Below are 15,550 nucleotides of genomic sequence, written 5' to 3'. Positions count from 1 at the left end.
TTAGTTTTAGAATGTCCCAATCTGTTTAACATAAATTAAGTAGATATTACAATGCTAATTGTAGAATGAGGTTAAGAATTTGATTATTTTGTGTTCTGTTCTGTTTCAGTCTTGCTGGCTGTAATCTCACTGACCAACATTGTGAGATTGTGTCATCCGCTCTACAATCGTCAAACTCTGTGCTTAGAGAGCTGGACCTGAGTAACAATGACTTGCAGGATTCAGGAGTGAAGCTTCTCTCCAATGGACTGAAGAGCCGAAACTGTAAACTGGAGATACTGAGGTCTTTTAGAACATCACACATTCATAAATTCTTAAGATTTGTCAGGGCAGCAGGTCTTTAAGATCGGATGTCACCAAACACTTTCCCTTGTTCTGCCCAGTTAAATCTTTGAAATCAAGCTGACGAGGGAGGTGGTGTCAGGTTTGGGGGGTTTGCCTAAAGGCTTGATGTCCGATCTGACAAAAAAAAAAAAAAAGCACTTCTGAAAGTCCATCTTCTGCAATGTCTGTAAATTACACTAATATAATATTAAGTGTGCAGACTATTTTCTTTGGCGTGATCAAAGTTCAGCACTCAAAGTTGTTTTTTTAGTGTGCTGTCAAGTTGAAAAATATTTAGATTAAAAGAGCCTGTTTCAAGATGTTGTGTTGCATTTGATTTATTGTTTCATGATATTTCATGTCATTTCAGAACATTTGTGCATATCATTTTATAAGACAAGAGATCCAGTAAGGACATGCATACTGGTTTAAAACTGAGATCAACAATGATTCCTCTGGTATTTGAGATTTGAGGGCTTCACAGATGATGTAATCTGTTGATGTGTGTTTGTAGGTTGTCTGGTTGTATGGTGACAGAGGAAGGCTGTAGTTATCTGTCTTCAGCTCTGAGCTCAAACCCCTCACACCTGAGAGAGCTGGATCTGAGCTACAATCACCCAGGACAATCAGGAGTCCAGCTTCTCTCTGACAAACTGAAGGATCAAAACTGCTCACTGAATATACTCAAGTATGTGGGGTACAAGTTTAGAAACCTTGTCTGCAGCAAGAGCCCAAACTTCACATCTCTGCATGTACTAATGAAATCCTTATGCTCAAAAAATTTATCTGTCCACTTCAGACATTCTGCAAACTAAAAGTAACTTTGCAAGTTTAAGTCAACTAACAACCATTAGAGTATTAGTAGACTGTCTGCTTAATATCTGCTGTTCCCCAACAGACAATCAACTGACTATAAGTAACTTTGCAAGTACATGTCAGTTTATTCTACTAACACCAACCCTAACCTAACAGTCTACTAATACCCTAATCAGAGTTAGTTTACATGAAGTTGCAAAGTAACTCATATTTGGTACAATATCTAAAGTACACTATCGAAAAAGAAGTTGTAACTCATATTTCCTGTAATCCTGTTCACTATGGACTGAATATATCAAAACACTGAGACATACAGCTTTGTAAACTACTTTGTAACAATATGTATTGAGAAAATGCTATACAAATGAACTGGAATCATTACATTTAAGGACTGTATGTGAATAACTATTCCAATTACTTTATGTCTGTATGTTTGTGTGACATTTTAGTTTGGACCATGGAGAGCCTTTCAGGATCCAACCAGGACTGCAGAAATGTAGGTTCTTTGTCTGGGACACTCTTGCACATTTTATGAAAACAAACAAAATTATACAACTGTATTTGTCTCTGTTGTGTTCAGATTTCTGTGATCTCACACTGGATCCAAACACAGCGAGCACTCAACTCATTCTGTCTGAGAACGGAGAGGTGAAATATGTGGATGAGCAGCAGCCGTATCCTGATCATCCAGACAGATTTAAAGATATTCCTCAGGTTCTGTGTCGAGAGAGTCTGACTGGACGTCATTACTGGGAGGTTGAGCGGACTGGCTGGGCTCGTGTAGCAGTGGCCTATAAAACAATCAGCAGGAAGGAAGGGATGATCTGTAAGTTTGGATACAATAACAAGTCCTGGTGTCTCTTCTGCATTGTTGATGGATTTGTTGTCTGGCACAACAATCTGAGCAACAGCATTCCTGCCCCTTCACCCTCCTCTAAAAGAGTAGGAGTGTATCTGGACTGGCCGGCCGGCACACTGTCCTTCTACAGCGTCTCTGACACACACACACTCACACACTTACACACATTCAACACCACATTCACTGAACCCCTCTATGCTGGATTTAAGGTTTTTAATTCCTCACTGTCACTGTGTAAGATCACACAACAGACGAACAACTGACTTCTACCTCTGTCCGAGTCATGGTCCTATGTCTGATTATGAAAAGATTTGATGTATGAAGTATAAAATGTATGAATTTAACTACAGAAATAGTAATTACATGTTGTACATTGAAATGTTGTTAAACATGAATGTGTAAAACTACTATGTATACTCAATCTCTCTTTGTATTAGAGGTCTTTAACTATTATATGTCAAAAAAGTATTTATTGTCTTTATATTATATTGCAAACTACTGTGATTGCTATTGATGTTGTGGAATATGAGTAAGGTTAAGGACAGGTTAAGGGATAGTGATAGGGTCAACAGTGTGATTATAGATGTAACTACAGAAATTAGTAACAGATGTGATATTTATGGTATATGAGAGAGCATATTTAAGAGAGCATTTGTATTGTATGTCATTCATGCTGTTTCTTTATCTCTACAACATTACTTCCTACACGCATATAATATATATGTACTGCAATCATTATGTTGTTATTCTGTCACTGTTTAATACTAACTGTATGTTGTGTCCTGTGTTGCCTTCACAAGTAAGTAGATACGTGAAAGAGAAAGTCTCTATTTCAAGGATTTATTATCACATGATGATGTTGTAAAGCAGTAATTTTTGTTTCGATATAATAACACTTGTTGAAATTGTGTTGGTCAGACGATGTCTAACAGAGCATTGAAAACTATTAAATAAACTCTACTGATTATTACCATCACTTTATCTTCTGCTTTCTGAAATCCACCTGCCTCTGTCTGCGTTTGGGCTGACAGAAAAATGTATCTTATGTTGACAAATTTAATGTGTGTGGAATTTTGAAATGAAGAGTCACTGAGATCCTCTTGTTTTCTCAGAACTGAATGTGAGACAAAAGCAAACAAACCGGTTTCTCCAGATGTACTATTCCTGCAGTGTGTTCACTGTAAATCTGCAGTGTTTAATGTAAATCAGCAGAGTATTTATAGTAAATTTTATAATGAGCAACTCAATCCTTTTCTATCCACAGAGTGCAGACTGACATGACCCAGATCAAGTACTTTCAGTGTGTTCATTAATTAATGAACTGTCAGTTGGATTCAGTGCAGTTTGATGAGGACTTTCACAATATATTGCTCTCCTTTACAGAGATCAGATCGTTGTCAGATGCTCCTCTGACAATTGTTGAATTAGGGCAAAAATTAATTCTTCCCTTAAAACTTTAATATTTCTATGAGGACTTCAATCACAGACAACCAAACAATTTTCATTTTGTTATTAAACCCAGTTCGAAATAATACACATCTACCTGATACTAAACATAACAGAGAACCTTAATAAATATTATGTGAATAAATACATTAAAGCATTATCATTTCTACACTAGGCAAGGTCATAACATTATTTAAACGCACAGAAGTTAACTGTATCTGACTGGAAGTTTGTGGTGGATTAGGATTGGAGCCTGAGTCTGAATTGTTTTGAATTGTCTCCATCTAGAGGTGAATGTGCAGCATGACACAGACACATTGCATTGAGAAGCACCTAAGCAATGTACCCTTGTGAAAAAGAAGTGGGCCTACAATTTAGCATATTTTAAAAATAAAGTGTGCTTATTACGGAAATAATATAGCCTAGCCTACTTTATAAGATTATACTGTTATATTTGTGAACTGAATGTAATGATTTTGAACATTTAACTGCATTTTACTTGCAGTAAAATGAAAGTGTAGTGAAATTAGTATTAAACACAATTAGCTGAATTTCAGAGTGCTTTTAGACCACTTATATAGGACTAATGTACATATTTACTGTGTATAGAATTTCATAATTACTTTGATTCATACTTTTCTGTAAGTTGGAAAAACCATGTACGGACAAGCATTTATGGCAAACTAAAATATACTTTAATGCTTTTTTTATTCAAAATTATTTGTCTTGTGTTTAAAAATAGCTATTTGTAAGTAATGCTAAAATTTAAATTTATATTAACTTCAAATGTTATGTCACAGTTAAAATTATGATCAATTAATTTACAATTATTAATTTACAATTAGCCTACAATTATTTTTTTATTATTTGACAATATTATACTTTTACATACTTTGGCATTCATTCATTAAAAATAGGTAACCTACAATTCAGTATAATTAAGTGCATTTCATATTCACATGAATTATCTAGCTTAAGTTAAGTGAGGATCTGGTTACTGTAACTAGTATAAGTATTCTCATTTATGTATTACACTGGTACTCAATTCCAGAATTTCCAGTCATTACATTGTATCTCTTATCACGTACGACGTTTGTTCTCTTCGACCGTAAGTGCCCTGAGAAGTGGACACATGATATTCCGCCATGATTCCAGTTCGAAGCGAGCGTACAGTATATGTTATATTCAAAGTGCATTGAAGTGTGCGAGACGTGAATTTAAATCAACTGTATTTATTTACAGAGCTGTATTAGGCACACTTCACACTTCTCTAGTAAGTTTACTCTGAGTGCGAAGACGATGCACGCTGTAAAATAGCGCAAATCCGTAAATGAATGATCCGAGGTGAAGTAAACCTCAACGCTCACAGGGAGCAGTGAACACTTCCCTGTCAGTGGAAACATTTTCAATAAGGAAGCTGCACTTAAAGCTAGTGAAGTAGTAGAGGAGGAGCCATTAGTCGCTCTTCTCACCTTCCTGTGTCAGACTTTCGCCGGTTCAAAAGGGGAAAAGCATCTTATAAAGTAAGTAGCCTTCCGTAAGTTATATAATGCATTTCGATATATATATATATTTTTGTTTGTTTGTTTGTTATAAATTCATGTCATGTACATATTTACCTACAATAACCATAATTCCTTTACCCCTATAATAATTAGGCTATATAAGCTATAATTATTAGTGCAATAATTGTAAAATATCCGTGATGTCTGTTTTGACTAGAAGGTTAAAATGTAGCTACATTATTTTGCAGTGTTTATAAGAAAAGTTGGGTTCTACAGAATTGAAAGTAGTAGGCTACTAGCAGTTCTATGAGCTTATAAACACAGCATGCTATCACAAAGTTTAGGCTACATGTAAAGGATTACATGTCAAAGTCAACAGAGAAGACGATTACTTCATATGAAATGTTTAGGTGGAAAGGTCGACATGTTTTTAGCTGATAATGTGTTGTACCTAAACGCTGCGTTTACATTTCCTGTTTATGATTGAATGACCTAATTGTGAAAGTAACTTTGGTTGACTAAAATAAATGGATTTATTCCCGAGAGAGAAGGAGGTCTTGCGTTGACATGCCGTGTTGAATTCAATTTCAGTAATATTGTATTTTGTACGATTTTTTTTTTTTTTTTTTTTTTTTTTTTTTCTTTCTTTCGTTAGAAACCTAAGGCAATTTTAAATCATGTTCTAACTCAATAGTATGCCGCAGCACCAGCAGTTTCAGTTTCAGGATATATCTCTTCTAACTAGAACATGTTTTAACTTGAATGAGGAAATTCTGTGCTTTGATTTGATGGCGCGACTTTCACTTCCCCTTGTAGCATATTAAAGGCAGCATTTGTGTGAGGAATAGATGAAACTTAAAACTTTTTACATTTTCGACATGAATTATTGACAGCATTTCAGGTGAAGAGTTTTTCCATGATTGCATTTGTAAGTTTCCTTTCTTCATCAAAAAAAAAAACCTGATTCAGAAGGCATGATAAATTTATAATGATGCCATATAATATAAAACAGTACAAACTTTGCACCCTCTTTTGAACCCATGTTAGCCATACAAAGTGATGTCATCCTGTGAAAAAACAAACAAACAAAAAAAAACTAATATTTATTTAATCATGGGTCCAGGTTTTCTGTTTTGCTTTACAAAACATCATATTTTGTAACATTTATATTGCACTTTCATAATGCTTACTTCTTTAAAGCAGCATTATAATAATTTTATTTAAAAATGTGCTAAATTGAAAAGAGTTTTTAATGTTTTCTTGTAATTAATGTAAGTTATATAATATAATTTGAAATAATTACTTTGAGTTTACATGACTGATGTTGATACTTTTGTATGGTATCTTTTCCATTTGTTTCAGAAATTGTTTTGCATTAATCTTTTTTCTGGTTAAACTTTTGCTAAATAGTGTATTTTATTTTTAAAAATTAGATATATTTTTTAACAGCATCAGGAGAACATGAAGCTTCAGTCGTTTAAGATACTTAATCTGAGAATTTTTTTGTTTGTTTGTTTTTATTTCCAGCTGCAATGGACATCATAGAACCCATCCTAGCCATCGCAGAAAAGCTGTACAGCCTGTGTGAGGAGGTGAAGGCTAACAAGAAGCGCTGCAGGCGTCTGGCTCACCGCGTGTCCACTCTGGCTGGGCTGGTGAGGGCCGTGAAGGTTCATGGCTTTGGGACTGAACCCGAACAGGTTAGAAAGGGGCTTGAAAATCTTAAACTCACTCTGGAGTCAGCAGAGATGGTAGTGAAGAAATACACTTCCTTCAGCTATCTGAGACGCGTCGCCAAAGCGTATGACCTCGGCGAGGAGTTCAGCTTCCTAAATGAGAGGCTGAATGATGCAGCCCAGGTGCTTTCTCTAGCGCTTCAGGTCGAGCACAGAGCAAGTATAGAGAAAGTGTTTCAGGAAGCAACACGGCGGCGGGAAGATGAAGAGGACAGGCAGAGTGACTCTCTGGAACTTCGGGAATGTAAGTTGTATGAATTTGAATTGGAATAAAATATCTACTTTCAGGACACAACTAGAACCTTTAGATCAGTGGTGTCCAAACATGTTCCTGGAGGGCCACTGTCCAGTTTAGCTCCATCCCTAATTAAACATACCTGATTCAGATAACAAAGTCTTCAGACCCACTAGAAACATCCAGGAAAGTGAATTGGAGCTAAACCCTGCAGGATGTTGGCCCTCCAGGAGCAGGATTGGACAAACGTGCTTTAATCTGTGTATTTAAAGAGTATAAATTTGTCTCCTATAGTGCTCCAGTCTTTAGCTCAGGAGAGCAAAGGAACAAACATGATGGTTGATGCCGTACAAAAGACAGTTGACCAAACTCAAAGAGATGTGCAGGACATTAAAGAGATCCTGGAATCATGTAAGTACAGATATGTGGGGGGGGGGCTTGAAAGTTTAAATGCATTGGTGTTATTTATTTTAATTTAATGTCATGTGGTGTAATGTAACCATCAAGTAAAAAGTATTAACATGTTTTCTTAACACTTGAATACATCTGAGTGCACATATCTTAATCATAGCCCTGCACCTTGAAAAATAAATAATAATTAGAATAATTTGCTGAGTAAAACTTTCCATCATGTACAGTTTTTTTTTGGCAAGATTTATTAGTCACTGAAGAACTGGGCAAATGTGTTTGATAGAAGGAATTCTAGAAAGAACACAAGCTGCAGAGTTCTGAACCAAGTGAAGTTTATAAAGGAGTTTAGATAGGAGAGCGAGAGCATTACAGTTTCCAATATGTGAAGTAACCAGTGCATGGATAAGGACTGCAGTACTATTTATTTATTGTGAGAGAGGGACGGTGATGATTGTTATTACGTAGGTGAAGGTATGCAGTATGCATGATATTATTAACATGAGCTTCAAAGGATAGAGTGATATTAAGGATGATGACTCTTAACCTGCAGGGAAGGAAAAATTATAGAATTATCAATAGCCACAGAAAGACAATCAGATTTTGTCAGAATGGATGAGTTTAAGGAAATGGGCTAAAAGCCAATCATTCATTTCAGCTAGACAGCTGAACAAAGAAGGTGAAAGAAAGAAACCCAAGGGCTTGGAAGACAGATAGAGCTGGGTATCATCAGCGCAGCTATTAAAATGGAAACCAAACATCGTAAAAATATGACGGTGAGGAAGTAAGTAGATAATGAATAATAGAGGGCCCAAAACAGAACCCTGAGGAACACCTGTGGTAACTTTAGATTGTTTTGATCTGAAATTAAGTTGAATGAACTGAGTACCTTTGGTTTCTCAAGTATAAAGGTAGTAATAATAGCAGATTTAAGAGATGAAGGAACAAGGCCAGAAACTAGTGAGGAGTGAACAATTTCAGTAACTAAAGAGGATAAAGATGGTAAACAGGTTTTAAATTTCCAGATAATACAAAGTATCTCCTCAACAATTGGTAAAGTGTACGTTGAAGAAACTAAGATAGAGTGTGGAGGCACAAAAAAAACTGCATGGAGAGGATTACAGTTATTTACAAGTAATTGTTTATGAATATTTTAAATTTTAGACTGAAAAAAAAGTATTGCATGGTGTAATACATATTTGTTGGCAGAAAATCAGGTTGTTGTAATTTTTGTTTTTTAGCTACACAAAAAATATATTTAGTGTTCCCTGTACTAATGACAAAAAGAAGTATTTAAAATGTATAATTTAACTTTTTATGTTGGGAAATGAGTTCAAATACTTTATTTAATGTCAAAGAAGTTTACATAAACACAAGTTACCTACTTCAGAGGAAGATAGAATCATGTGTTTGTGGCAGTTTTTCCAGTGATTAATGCATAATACAAGACTTCTTCACCTTACAAATGGTTGTCAACAGCAAAAATGCTATGAAATGTGACAGGCTTGAGCCAAAAATGTGCAATTTTTTTAATCGGCACCCCAAATCTTGTTAAAAACATTTCTGCAAATATGATGGAGGGTGTTAATACATGTTTAATTATAATTTAGTTAATATATGTGTATATTATTATTATTATTATTATTATTTTGCAAATGTCATGAATTAATAAGTTTTATTATTAAATAGCCTATTAATTCATAAATATCAGTCCGTTTTTTGGGGAGTTGCACCGCATGACAGTTTACAACCCGACCTAACCTTCTTCTGTTATAAATGGGTCAACATATTTGATGTTCAGCAGGCTAATTGGCTCTGACACACAGTCATGAGGGTCAATGTGGGTCTTTCTGATATAATTTCCTATTTTGTTATTTTTCTGCATATTTTGTTTGCACCACATGACTTTGATTTGGAAGTCAAAGGTTTTAAATAGTAAATAAGTGTATATTAAAGAGATAATAATAGAAGGGTCACTGTTTTTCAAGAATTTCCTGATGATAACGAGGCTTTCATGAAGTGTAAAATCATTTTTAGTTTAGCACTGTTGAAGTGATGTTATGAATGGTGTCTCCACTGAACAGTTTTCTTTGTCTTTGGTTGGCAGTGAAAAAACCCCGCCCTCATCTGCAAGACATTAGAGAGATTAAACTAGAAGAACTGACCTACAGTCTTCCTACTAAACCCCTTATAAAGTGCAGCCATTCTGAGCTTTACAAAGGGACTTACAACAAATTCACTGTGGCTATCAAGAGATACGCATATCCGCTGTGCACCAGCCCCAGGTAGATGATCAAATGAATTGTACTCAAATGTTAGAATTTTAAAAAAAAATTTATGAGTGAAATCAGTCTAAACCATAGCAATCATTTTCTTGACTGATTTAAAAACTACAGTTTCCTTGTTGCATATATTCATTCTCTCCAGTGAGCTAAGGAGTGTTTTTAACAAGGAGGTGGAGACCATGAAGCGATTTGAGTCGCCAAATATCTTAAGAATGTTTGGGATCTGTGTCGAGGATGAGAACGGTGTGCCACTCACAAATCACTAACCAAAGAATAATCTCAGTTTGAGAAAATCAGCAAGTTTGAACTTTACTTGAATTAAACATTCATCTAATTGCCATTGTGTCCTCATACAGGACCAAATCCAAGTTTCCTGATAGTCATGGAATATTGTGAAAAAGGAAGTCTTCGACAAGTCCTGGACAGTAACTGCAATCTGCCCTGGGAGAGAAAGACGCAGATGTGTCTGGATGCGGCGCAGGCAGTCTACAGGTCCAAATCTATCTAAACTGGCATAAGAAAGTCAACATACTGTTATTCTGTTTATTAACGACTTGTTCTTCTTACTCTGTGACAAAAGAACTCTGACTCCAACTTCTCCTAGATCTTTAAGCATATATAAAGCATGTCTTTTTTTATCTAGTTAATTTATTCTCATATATTTGCATTTAAACTTTAGCAAAGGTATATTTGTCATCTCAGTGTTATTATTTTTTGCACAGTACAGGCTGCATCAGTCAGAGGAGAAGTTTAAAGTGCATGGCTCCATCAGAAGCTGTAGTTTTCTAGTGGCCGCTGGCTATAGAGTGAAGGTAATGGATATTCACTTTCTCAATATCAGCATCAGCATCATTTAACCACCAAAACAACCACAACCACAACATTTTTGCAACTTGCGCTAGACTAGACTGTTCATGAACCGATATGTTTGTCTGTGAAGCCAGAATGTGACATGCTTATATTAATGTGACATATATTAATAATCATTATTACAATATGAAAACCAATAATCTACAATGAGCTCCCATAGCCCTATGAGCTCCTGTTTTTTACATGTTGAATTTATATACAATTTTAAAAAGTCTATTGGGTCACACTTTATTTTAAGGTGTCCTTGTTACAGTGTAATTATACAATTAAGTACTGAGTAATATTAATTAACTACATGTATTTACTATATGGTTAGGATTAGGGTTACTTGCATGTAATTATGCATAATTTATTGTTATTATAATAGTAAGTACATGTAACGTGTAACAAGAACACCTTAAAATAAAGTGTTACCATCTATTGTAATTGACAATAGTTTCAATTATTGATTAAAGTAATTGGGTAAATTTTATTATTTGACATTAAAGACAACATAGTATGGCGATTATAATAATAAGGTGATTATAAAAATTGCCATCACAAATGTTAAAAATGCCTCTGGAAATCAATTCCAGGAGGCAAATATTGCCTCCTAATAGAAAAGTTAATTTCTAACCTTGCTGGATGTACATTTTTACATTTATGCCTTTTTAGGGAATTTAAAGCAAAAATATTATTACAGTTTGCTTTCTAAAGACTGTTTTGTGTTTGTTTGTTTGTGTGTGTGTGTGTGTTTGTGTGTATGTATATATATATATATATATATATATATATGTATATATATATATATATATATATATATATATATATATAAAATAGAAAATATTGCTTGCTTTATATTTTATAAGTACATATTTCAGTTACTAAAACATTTTGTCTAACAGATAATGAAAAAAAAATAAAATAAATGTGCTGGACACTTATTAAAACCCAGGGAATATTTTTGTTGGGGTTTCATCTTAATGTTCATTTGTATGTTTCGCAAGTTGGGAGGCTTTGAGTTGGCAAAAACAGAAACTTCTCTTCAGAAGAATAAATCCAAAAGGAGCAGTGCTTTCCATTACAACTCTCCACAGCAGCTTCAGAATATCAACCATCCTTACGACAAGGCATGTGAGATCTACAGGTACAGCAGTCAAACTCAAATATCATACACGCATATCTTATTCAAATAAAGGATGGTCACTGACTGTACATGCTCTTTTTAGTTTTGGCATTGTATTGTGGGAAATTGCAACCCGAGATGTTCCTTTCAAAGGTGTGTATTACCAAAACTATCAGTATAACTATTGCATTTGCCCTGAATATTTCTTAAATGTTAACTAAATACAAGTCACACTCTTTCTGTGCTGGTGTTTTTAGACTGTACATCCCCCAGTCAAATCTTCCAAAAAGTGTGTGTAGAGAAGGTCATGGAGCCACTTCCGAAAGACTGTCCTAAAAAGCTAAAAGAGCTCATCAATGCCTGTCGATCATTTGAGCCCTTCCTACGACCAACTGCAGGAGGTAAGACCCTGACACACAGGTCAAGTTAAAGGGGTCATGGGATGCTGCTAAAAAGAACATTATTTTGTGTATTTGGTGTAATGTAGACATGTGCCGGTATTCGGTAATATGATATATCACGGTAATGAATATGCATGATATTGTTATCGTGGGCGCTTCTAAATACCGTGAATAGTTATACATTACAAATTAATCAGAATTTGAATGCATTTTAAGAATACTATTCCCATTAACTGGTCAAAATGCACAACACCGCTGTATGCTGCTTGAAAGACACATGTGCGCTCTGATGTAAACAAGCACGCATGAGAAGCACATGGGGGAACACGTGAGAGACCCACTGAATGAAAGCACATTCACTCTGTGACAGCAGATGGCGCTAAACTGCAGAAAATGCAGCCCTTACCCTGGAAACCCCATAAATAAAGCAGCTGTGCTACTTTCTAAAACATATTTAAATATTTTTTAATAGCCATTCAGATTTGTGGATTTGCTATGGTGTTCATCACAGAGCCAAATACCTAAATATTTAGACTTAATAGGCTATTTATTTTCAAACTTTTTTTTTTTTTCATTTTAATCTGGACTACAACATGCCCTAGATATTGTTTGAAAGTGTTTTATTTTCTTTATTGTTCATTCACACTTTACATAAGGGCTTAATTAGTTAACATTAGTTAATTCATTAGTTAACATAAACTGCCATTGAAAAATTCTTCTGAACATTCATTAATCTTGGGTATTCCGATGTTTAATAACATGTTGTTAAAACCGAAAGTTGCAACTGTGTTATTTAATGAGCTAACATGAACTAAGACTTGTATTTTTTAACAAAGATTAATAACTTCTGTAGCAAATGTAGCTATTGTTCATTGTGAATGTTAATGCATTAACTAAGGTTAACTAATGAGGTCTTATTGTAAAGTGATACCTATTGGTCTTTATAGTTCTTTTGCACTTTAATCTGTGTAATTGCTTTATTGTATTTAAATGTTCAGTTAATTTTGTTATAAGAAAAAAGTTAGTTAACCTGTTATACTGTATTATGACCACTTTTTAAAAAAAAACTAAATTTCAATACCATGATAATACCGTATACCGTGATAAAAGCATTATCAATTAATCACAACAGGAAAATTTGATACTGGCATATCCCTAGTGTAATGCAATGTGTTTATCCGGTTTAAGGTTCAAAAAACACATAATTTTCCATATAATGTACATTATAGTTTCTCCTCTATGCCCCGCCTTTCTGAAACACGTCGATTTTTAAAAAAAGCTTATTGGTCTGAAAAGCGAGGTGTGCTCTGATTGGCCAGCTATCCAGTGCGTAGTGATTGGCCGAATGCCTCAAGCGTGTGACGGAAATGTTATGCCCCTTAACATACTATGCCATCTCCCAGCAGCACGAGACTCAGTCCAGCTGCTCTGCCTGGCACATCCCATCATTACACAACTGAATAGAAACAGCCGTTGTGCCACAAACGCATTGCAGGGTACTGGTTCAGGAAACAGTCCTCATACTCCATAAAATGCAAAGCACACATCTGAATATTTGGGTTGGACTGTTCTGGAACAGTGGAACAGTATTGAAATAGAAATTAACCACTGATTTCTAGTCATGTCTTCTTTTGGAAGGCCAAACAAAGTTTCACTTCAACGAAACACAGTGACTCCACAACATGGCAGCGGCGGGAACAGAGAGAATAAATGTTACGCCTTATTTCTTTGCGTGAACATTTGGGCGGTGTTATGCAAATCTTCCCACATAGTGATGTAGAGATGTGGGGGCGTGGTAGAACGAGCCGTTTTAGGAGGGTGTGGTTGACCCTTAACGTTTATAAAGAATATCTCTTTGGATTTGAGACTTTAGTCTTTGCAACTTTACAGATCTTCTTTATGCTTGTAACACTCCAAAGAGAAAGGAAAATTTGAAATTGCATCATATGACCCCTCTAAATTACGCAAGTTGTTCATCACGTATTCTTCTGTGATTAGTAATGCTTTATAATTACATTACACAAACAGATTACATTTTGGAACTTAGAAAAAAAAACTTCATGGTCTAGTCCAACGCACGCATAGCTGACAGTGTGAATAAAAGTAACACACATTTAACCATTGCATAGCATAAAAGGTAAAAATTTATTTTTATTAAAAAAGAAACGTCATGTCATTACTTTGGAAACAGCTAAAAATGTGGAATATTTTTATTTCATTGATACTTTAGATGTTATTATGTGGTCCTCATTCTATGTGCACCAAACATAATTTTCTCTGCTATGTTGGGGCCATGGCAATTAGTTTGACTTAAAAGAAAAAAATAATACTGGCTCATTGACATTGTGATGCCAAAATTCTTGGCTTTATATTTGGGTGAGATGATTGTGTTTGCTGCAAATGGAAAATAAAAGTGGGCCAAATACAGAACCTTGTGGAACACCAGTAGTATCACCTTTGCCACCTTTTCTTTTTATATATATTATTTTATTTTATTTTATTTTTTAGTAGATTAACAAACTTTTAACAAAACATTAAATGCATTAAATGCCAAAGATAGAGCAAACATAATGGCTATAAATATTTGCTAACTGATAAATAATATAACTGGAAAAATAATAATAATGATGAAAATACAAAACAGGAAGGGAAAATGGTGATAAGAGACATTCCAAATTAAGATACATGATCAACCTGACCCATAAATATAAATCAGAGTTCAACAATGTCTTGCACCTACACAAACCTTTGGTGGGATAATTCAAGAAAGGAGAAGCAGGCTGTAATGAACACAATAAAGGCATAATCTTACAGTTAATTTTCTTACTGACAAAACACAAAACTGACATCTTTAGGAACAAGATTTCACAAATAGATTATGTGAAAAGGTGACCAAAAACACACAAATTGTCAATGAATTGTCCCTTTTGATGCTAGCAATAGAAAACTTATTTAAAAAAAGGTCTTATTTTTAGTGATTATTTTTTGTTTATTTATATTTTTCTTTTTTTAGTATTGGTCGACATGCTCCTTAAAATGGTGGAAGAGGATTGATGGAGCACCTCTGCATTTCTAACCAAGGCTTCTGGCAAATCAGATTCTGATGATGCAATCTGTTACCATCTACCTGGGGAATATTCCAGAAAGCAGGAAAAACTTAGTGTCACATAAACCCTGAACTCTTGGTTGGTTAACCCAAACCTTGCTTACTTGCAGTAAATGGTATATGTACAGTACATGGTGCATATACATAGTGCATACATTATTGATCTTAAAGTGAATGATTCATCCCTGCATGTTTATATATATATATAAGCAAACAAGACATTCTGATTACAGATGAGAAAATGTTGCTTTTAATATTTTTGAGGTAAAAAATACATTGATTCGTTATAATGCTTTATAATACAGTATAAGTGTAATCTGTGCCATCAAAAATAAAAATCTCACATCTGCAAAGCAAAATTGTCTGTCTGTCTTTTCTCTAGAAATACTGTTATTGTTGTTGTTATGTAACTTTATGAATAAAGTTACTGAGAGTTAAAAATGACAGAAAAAGG

The 15,550-nt window shown here is 34.6% G+C and overlaps 2 protein-coding genes across 6 annotated transcripts in view; both read left to right on the top strand.

Annotated features, from left to right (window-relative positions):
- Positions 1–2,975, top strand: part of LOC109081408 (NLR family CARD domain-containing protein 3-like) — a 61,690-nt gene extending 58,715 nt beyond the window's left edge. For all 5 annotated transcript variants that reach the window (XM_042752968.1, XM_042752967.1, XM_042752966.1 and 2 more), the window contains 4 exons: positions 110–283; positions 839–1,012; positions 1,590–1,636; positions 1,721–2,975. In XM_042752968.1, the coding sequence (XP_042608902.1) occupies positions 110–283; positions 839–1,012; positions 1,590–1,636; positions 1,721–2,262 (937 nt within the window). In that variant the 3' untranslated portion in view covers positions 2,263–2,975. The remainder of the gene's footprint in view (positions 1–109; positions 284–838; positions 1,013–1,589; positions 1,637–1,720) is intronic.
- A 1,842-nt stretch (positions 2,976–4,817) lies between these two features.
- Positions 4,818–15,455, top strand: LOC109081407 (mixed lineage kinase domain-like protein). Its single transcript, XM_019096394.2, has 11 exons — positions 4,818–4,968; positions 6,478–6,930; positions 7,216–7,332; positions 9,437–9,614; positions 9,757–9,857; positions 9,971–10,106; positions 10,342–10,426; positions 11,471–11,610; positions 11,693–11,742; positions 11,847–11,990; positions 15,004–15,455. The coding sequence occupies exons 2-11, from the start codon at positions 6,483–6,485 to the stop codon at positions 15,042–15,044; spliced, it is 1,440 nt and encodes a 479-aa protein (XP_018951939.1). The 5' UTR covers positions 4,818–4,968; positions 6,478–6,482; the 3' UTR covers positions 15,045–15,455.
- The last annotated feature ends 95 nt before the right edge of the window (positions 15,456–15,550 follow it).

The sequence above is a fragment of the Cyprinus carpio genome, chromosome B25, assembly GCF_018340385.1.
Source record: "Cyprinus carpio isolate SPL01 chromosome B25, ASM1834038v1, whole genome shotgun sequence".
Taxonomy (NCBI): Eukaryota; Metazoa; Chordata; class Actinopteri; order Cypriniformes; family Cyprinidae; genus Cyprinus; species Cyprinus carpio.
The sequence above is the reverse complement of the archived record's forward strand: the minus strand, read 5'-3'. Positions and strand labels throughout refer to the sequence as shown.

What these genes read in the sequence shown, in the direction of transcription:
- LOC109081407 (XM_019096394.2), top strand. Translation starts at nt 6,483, where the DNA reads ATGGACATCATAGAACCCATCCTAGCCATCGCAGAAAAGCTGTACAGC. An exon ending in CCGCTGTGCACCAGCCCCAG is followed by an intron (nt 9,615 to 9,756) that starts GTAGATGATCAA and finishes CATTCTCTCCAG; the next exon opens with TGAGCTAAGGAGTGTTTTTA. An exon ending in CCGAGATGTTCCTTTCAAAG is followed by an intron (nt 11,743 to 11,846) that starts GTGTGTATTACC and finishes TGGTGTTTTTAG; the next exon opens with ACTGTACATCCCCCAGTCAA.